The sequence below is a fragment of the Neopsephotus bourkii genome, unplaced genomic scaffold (genome assembly GCF_033783945.1).
Source record: "Neopsephotus bourkii isolate Nb327-2 ecotype Australia unplaced genomic scaffold, CSIRO-AGI_Nbou_v1 NB_1453, whole genome shotgun sequence".
Lineage (NCBI taxonomy): Eukaryota > Metazoa > Chordata > Aves > Psittaciformes > Psittacidae > Neopsephotus > Neopsephotus bourkii.
The window spans coordinates 60,107-67,076 of NW_026901930.1; the positions used below are offsets into that span (position 1 = coordinate 60,107).

Below are 6,970 nucleotides of genomic sequence, written 5' to 3' on the forward strand. Positions count from 1 at the left end.
CCCCCCCATTCCATTGGGATCCAGGCGCTGCCGCTGCCGTGTGGGGACATCGGGGACAGCGACGCCTGCTCCTGCCTCAGGTATCGGATCCCCCCCCCATGGTCCCTCTTTGGGCTCCCCCTTTGTGTCCCCCCCTGTGTCCCCCCCACACCCCCATGTCCTTGGTGTCACCCCAGTGACGTCCCCATCACCATCACCTCTCGTCCCCTCCCCTTCCCCAGGTCATGGCTGAGGGGTGCCCCAGCGGTGCCCCCCCCATGGATGCCCCTATGGATGTCACCATGGTCCCTATGGATGTCCCTATGGATGTTGCCATGGTCCCTATGGATGCTCCTATGGATGTTGCTATGGTCCCTATGGATGTCCCCATTGTTACCGTCACCCCCTGGACCAGCGGCATCACCATCACTGTCACCGCAGCACCACCGGATGAGGATGATTGGGACAATGGGGACATTGGGGACAATGGGGATGTGGTGACCCCAAGGGACAATGAGGATGTGGTGACACCAAAGGGCATTAGGGACGATGGGGATGTGGTGACCCCAAAGGGCACTGGGGACAATGGGGACGTGGTGGCCCTAAAGGCCATTGAGGACAATGGGGATGTGGTGACCCCAAAAGACATTGGGGACAATGGGGACGTGGTGACCCCAAAGGACATTGGGGACAATGGGGACTTGGTGGCTCCAAGGGACAATGAGGACAATGGGGTCGTGGTGACCCCAAAGGGCACTGGGGACAATGGGGATGTGATCCCAAAAAGCACTGGGGACAATGAGGATGTGGTGGCCCCAAATGACATTGGGAACAATGGGGACGTGGTGACCCCAAAGGGTACTGGGGACAATGGGGATGTGGTGGCTCCAAGGGACATTGGGGACAATGAGGATGTGGTGACCCCAAAGGGCATTGGGGACAATGGGGATGTGATGACCCCAAAGGGCATTGGGGACAATGGGGATGTGGTGACCCCAAAGGGCATTGGGGACAGGGATGGTCTGGACCTCATGGACAAGGACACTGGGGACAGTGGGGATGTGGTGGCTCCAAAGGGTACTGAGGACAATGGGGATGTGGTGAGCCCAAAGGACATTGGGGAAAATGGGGATGCGATGGCTCCAAGGGACACTGGGGACAATGAGGATGTGATGACCCCAAAGGGCACTGGGGACAGGGATGGTCTGGATCTTATGGACAAGGACACTGGGGACAATGAGGATGTCGTGCCCCCAAAGGACAGTGGGTACAATGGTGACAATGGGGATGTGGTGACCCCAAAGAGCATTGGGGACAATGGGGATGTTGTGACCCCAAAGGACATTGGGAACAATGGGGATGGGGTGGCCCCAAAGGACATTGGGGACAGTGAGGATATGGTGACCCCAAAGGGCATTGGGAACAATGGGGATGCGGTGGCCCCAAAGGACACTGGGGACAATAAGGATGTGGTGACCCCAAAGAGCATTGGGGACAATGGGGATGTTGTGACCCCAAAGGACATTGGGAACAATGGGGATGGGGTGGCCCCAAAGGACATTCGGGACAATGAGGATATGGTGACCCCAAAGGGCATTGGGAACAATGGGGATGCGGTGGCCCCAAAGGACACTGGGGACAATGAGGATGTGGTGACCCCAAAGGGCATTGGGAACAACGGGGATGCGGTGGCCCCAAAGGACATTGGGGACAATGAGGATGTGGTGACCCCAAAGGGCACTGGGAACAATAGGGATGTGGTGACCCCAAAGGACATTGGGGACAATGAGGATGCGGTGGCCCCAAAGGACAATGGGGATGTCGTGGCCCCAAAGGACATTGGGGACAGGGAGGCTCCGGACATTGGGGCCGAGGCCATTGGGGACCTCCCATCAATGGGGGACATTGGGGACATCCCTGCCTTTGGGGCTGGGGATGACGTCAGCGATGACGTCACAGGCTGGGGGGGCACCCTTGGGGGCACGTGCGTGGCCGGCGGCATCACCATCACGGTGGTGGCGCCCCCCCCGGAGGATGAGGATGTAACTGATGATGATGTCATCGCCAGTGATGACGTCACCTCCTCCGCCCCTGAGGAGCCCTTCGTGGGTGATGTCATTGCCCAGAGTGACGTCACTTCCTCCCTGCCCGGAAGTGATGTCACAGATGACGTCATCGCGGGGGCCGACACCATTTCCGAGCTTCCTGGGGAGGAGCTTGCCGGCGGCGACGTCACTCACGGTGATGACGTCACTGATGATGTCATCGCCGCGCACGGCCCCATTGCCCTCTCCAGGGATGTCTGCGCTGATGATGTCATCGATGACGTCACTGCAGAGGAAGACACAGCCGGTTTTGTACCTAGGGACGCCCCTGCTGATGACGTCATCGCCGACGATGATGTCATTGTCAACGATGATGATGTCATCACCGGTGATGTCACTTCCTCCTTGCCAGGAGACGGTGACCTCACTGGTGACACTATCTGCACCAATGAGCATGCTCCTTCCGCTTGGGATGACATCACCGATGATGTCACGCCTGAGGATGACATCACTTCCCCCATCCCCATTGGCTGCGCTGGTCATGACGTCACTCCCGAGGGTGACATCACGCCAGGGGACCCCATGCTTGAAGACACCACCCCCCGGGATGATGACGTCACCGATGACATCACCACCGAGGCCCCCAGAGGGGATGCCCCAGGTAAAGGGGAGGGGCTATGGGGAGAGGGGGCGTGGTCTAACGCTAGACCACGCCCCCTCCCGTGTTGCCTGTGTCCCCCTACAGGCCCCCCCCAGGCGCAGACGCCCTCCCCCGGCTGCCCCCTCGTGTTCTTGGCCCTCGTCTGCCTCCTGCTGGCCCTGCTGCTGCTCGCAGGGGTCTTTGCGGTGCGGGGGGGGGTCCCCAATGAGCCCCCATTTGCTGGGTCCTTTGGGGGGGGTCCCCAAATCCCGTGGGGGGGGAAGGGAAAGAGGGGGGGTGGTTCCCATTCATGATCCCCAATGGGTCCCCATCAACTTGGGGTCCGGGAGGGGGGGGGGTTCCCCAATGGATCCCCAACCCTTGGGTCCCCATGGGAGGTCCTGGTGGGGGGGGGGGGTCCCTGTTACCCCCCCCCCCCCCCCGCAACGCTCTTATTGCCCCCCTTCCCCCCTAGGCCGCGCATTACATCCGGGTCTTCCTCATCAGCTCCGCCCCCATCGGCGAATCCTTCCCATGAATGGGATGAGAAGGGGGGGGGCCCCTCCCCAACAATAAATCCCAACCCCCCCCTCTCCGTGCCCCATTTGGCGAGCCCGGGCTTGCCCCCGCGCGGGGGCCGGACAATGGCACAATGGGGGGGGGGAGGGACCGAGCCATTGGGGACAATGGGGGGGGGGGGGCATTGGGTTGGTCCTGGCTCTATAAAGGAGGGATGAGGACATTGGGGGGGGGGGTCCGGCAGAGCCATGGGGGTGATGGGGACGCTCGTGGTGGTCCTGGGGATGCTGCTGCTGATGGGGGGTGAGGGGGCAGTGGGGGGGTTTTGGGGGGCATTGGGGTAAGGGGGAGATGGGGGCAAAGGGATTGGGGGGCATGGGTAAGGGGGTGTGGGGGAGTGGGACAAAGGATGTGGGGGTGGAGTGGGGGGAGATGGGGCCAAAGGGATGTGGGGGGGACATTGGGGTAAGGGGGAGATGGGGGCAAAGGGATGTGGGGGGGACTTAGGGGTAAGGGGGAGATGGAGGGCATGGGAGCAAAGGGATGTGGGGGGATATGGGATACAGGGATGGGGATGGGACATGGGGGGGTGAAGGGATGTAGGGGACTCAATGGGATCCAAAGGGATTCAGTGGGACCTAAAGGGACCCAATGGGACCTGAAGGGACTCAATGGAACCTGAAGGGACTCAGTGGGACCCAGTAGGACTCAATGGGACCCAATGGGACCTGAAAGGACTCAAAGGGACCCAATGGGACCTGAAGGGACGCAAAGGGATCCAACGGGAATTGAAGGGACCCAATGGGACTTGAAGGGACTCAATGGGACCTGAAGGGGCTCAAAGGGACCCAAAGGGAATTGAAGGGACCTAATGGGTCTCAAAGGGACTCAAGGGGAGCAATTGGGGCCCATTGGGACCTAAAGGGGACCTGAAGGGACTCAAAGGGACCCAATGGGACCCCTTGGCACCTAAAGGGGACCCAAAGGGACCCAATGGGTCTCAATGGGACCCGAAGGGACCCGAAGCGGCCTCACGGGTACCGGTTCCCCCCCGCAGGCCCCGCGGCTCCGGTCCCTGCCCCGCAGCACCCCTGGGGCCAGGCCCTGGCGTCGCTGCTGCGGCTCCTGAACCTGCTCCCGAGCGCCCCCTTCGGGACAGCGGCGGCAACAGCGGGCGGCGGCGGAACCGCGGGTCCCCCCCGGCAAGGGCTGCGGGCACCGGGGATGGGGACACGGGGACAAGGGGCAGGGATACGGGGACAAGGGGAATGGATACAGGGAGCAGGGAGAGGGATACAGGGACAAGGGGGAGGGATGCAGGGAGCAGGGGCAGGGACGCAGGGAGCAGGGGAATGGATGCAGGGAGCAGGGAGAGGGGTGCAGGGAGCAGGGGTACAGGGACAAGGGGAATGGATACAGGTAGCAGGGACAGGGACGCGGGGACAAGGGGAATGGATACAGGGACAAGGGAGAGGGACACAGGAAACAGGGACAGGGACACAGGGACAAGGGATAGGGGCACAGGGACAAGGGGAACGTCCCCAAGGAGCAGGGATATGGACACAGGGACAAGGGACAGGGACAAGGGGGCAAGGGGAGCGGATGCAGGGAGCAGGGACATGGACAGGGGGAGAAGGGGAACGGATGCAGGGACAAGGAGAATGGACACAGGGGCAAGGGGAATGGATGCAGGGAGCAGGGACATGGATGCAGGGAGCAGGGATGCAGGGACAAGGGGAATGGATGCAGGGACCAGGGAGAGGGATGCAGGGAGCAGGGACAGGGATGCAGGGACAAGGGACAGGGATGCAGGGAGCAGGGACATGGACACGGGGAGAAGGGGAATGGATGCAGGGAGCAGGGACAGGGATGCAGGGAGCAGGGACAGGGACACAGAGACAAGGGGAATGGATGCAGGGACAAGGGGAACGGATGCAGGCAGTACGGACATGGACACAGGGACAAGCGGACCCAGCCCAAGGACCAGGAGCGCGGCTCCAGGCACTGGGGCCGCATCCACAGGGACAAGGGGCACGGATCCCGGCCCAAGGGCCATGGACACAGGGCCAAGGGGAACGGATCCCAGCCCAAGAGCCATGGACACAGGGACAAGGGGAACGTCCCCAAGGGCCCCTCCAAGGCCCCCAGGCCCAGGGGGGGCTGCGGAGCTCCAGTGAGAACCGGAGCCGGATGAGGGCGATGCCACCGGAGCCTGGGGACATCGGGAGTCAGGACGGGTCCAGGGACACCGAGGACAGCGGGAGCAGAGGTACCAGGATGTGGGAATGGGGTAATGGGATAATGGGGAATGGGATATGGGGTATATGGGGTATGGGATATATGGGGTATGGGATATGGGATATATGCGGTATGGGATATATGGGGTATGGGATATATGGGGTATGGAATATGGGATATGGGGTATGGGATGTGGGGTATGGGATATATGGGATATGGGATATGGGGTATATGGGGTATGGGGTATTGGATGTGGGGGACACAACCCCAGTGTCCAGCTCTGTCCCTCACTGTGTCCCTTCTTCAGGCTGGGGACACTCAGAGGAGCTGCAGGACGTGGCATAGAGCTGTCCCCATGTCCCCCTATGGATCCTGTGTCCCAATGTGCCCATGTCCCAATGGTCCCATATCCCAATGTCCCCATGTCCCCCTATGGATCCTGTGTCCCAATGTCCCCATGTCCCAGTGGTCCCATATCCCAATGTCCCCATATCCCAATGTCCCAATGCCCCCCTATTGATCCTGCATCCCCATGTCCCCCTATTGATCCTGTGTCCCAATGTCCCCATGTCCCAATGTCCTCCTATTGATCCTGCATCCCAATTTCCCCATGTCCCCCTATTGATCCTGTCTCCATATCCCAATGTCCCAATGTCCCCATGTCCCAATGTCCCCATATCCCAATGTCCCAATGCCCCCCTATTGATCCTGCATCCCCATGTCCCCCTATTGATCCTGTGTCCCAATGTCCCCATGTCCCAATGTCCTCCTATTGATCCTGCATCCCAATTTCCCCATGTCCCCCTATTGATCCTGTCTCCATATCCCAATGTCCCAATGTCCCCATGTCCCAATGTCCCCATATCCCAATGTCCCCATGTCCCAATGCCCCCCTATTGATCCTGCCTCCCCATCTCCCTCTATTACCCCCATGTCCCCATCCCATCTCCCCATTAAAGACTGAAGCAGCATCACCCCCATTCCCATCCCTATGTGTGTGTGTGGGGGGGGTCCCCCAACATTAACACCAAGCCTGGGTCTTAAGGAGCCTTTAATAGGGGGCATCCATGGGGTCAATGGGGCCGGGGGGGCGCTGCTGCCTCCTCCCTATGGCTCCATGGGGCTGGTGCCCCATAGCCCCCCCCCTCCCCCCCTTGCTCAGGAGCTGCCCCCTGGCCCCGCCCCCTGGCCCGGGGCTGCCGTGGCCCCGCCTCCTTCCCACTCGGGCAGGGGGGGCCATGGGGCCACGGGGACCACGGGCAGGGGGGGCTCGGGGTCATCGGGCCGGGGGGGGCCCTGCGGCCTCGGGGGGGGGCCGGGCACGGGGGGGGGCGGCTGGGGGGGCGCTGGGGGGCGGCGCTCGGACATGGCTGGGGGGGCAAAGAGAGAGAGGGGTTATGGGGATCCCACCCCCATTGACCCCCCCATTGACCCTCGTTATGGAGACCCCCCCCATTGACCCCCGTTATGGGGATCCCACCCCCATTGATCCTGTTACGGTCATCCCACCCCCCATTGACCCCGTTATGGGGATCCCCCCATTGACCCC

General features: G+C 61.7%; 1 protein-coding gene across 1 annotated transcript; it reads left to right on the top strand.

The window, feature by feature from the left end:
- The first annotated feature begins 281 nt into the window (after positions 1-281).
- Positions 282-3,202, top strand: LOC133220596 (putative surface-exposed virulence protein BigA). Its single transcript, XM_061368834.1, has 3 exons — positions 282-2,685; positions 2,770-2,870; positions 3,140-3,202. The coding sequence occupies exons 1-3, from the start codon at positions 282-284 to the stop codon at positions 3,200-3,202; spliced, it is 2,568 nt and encodes an 855-aa protein (XP_061224818.1).
- The last annotated feature ends 3,768 nt before the right edge of the window (positions 3,203-6,970 follow it).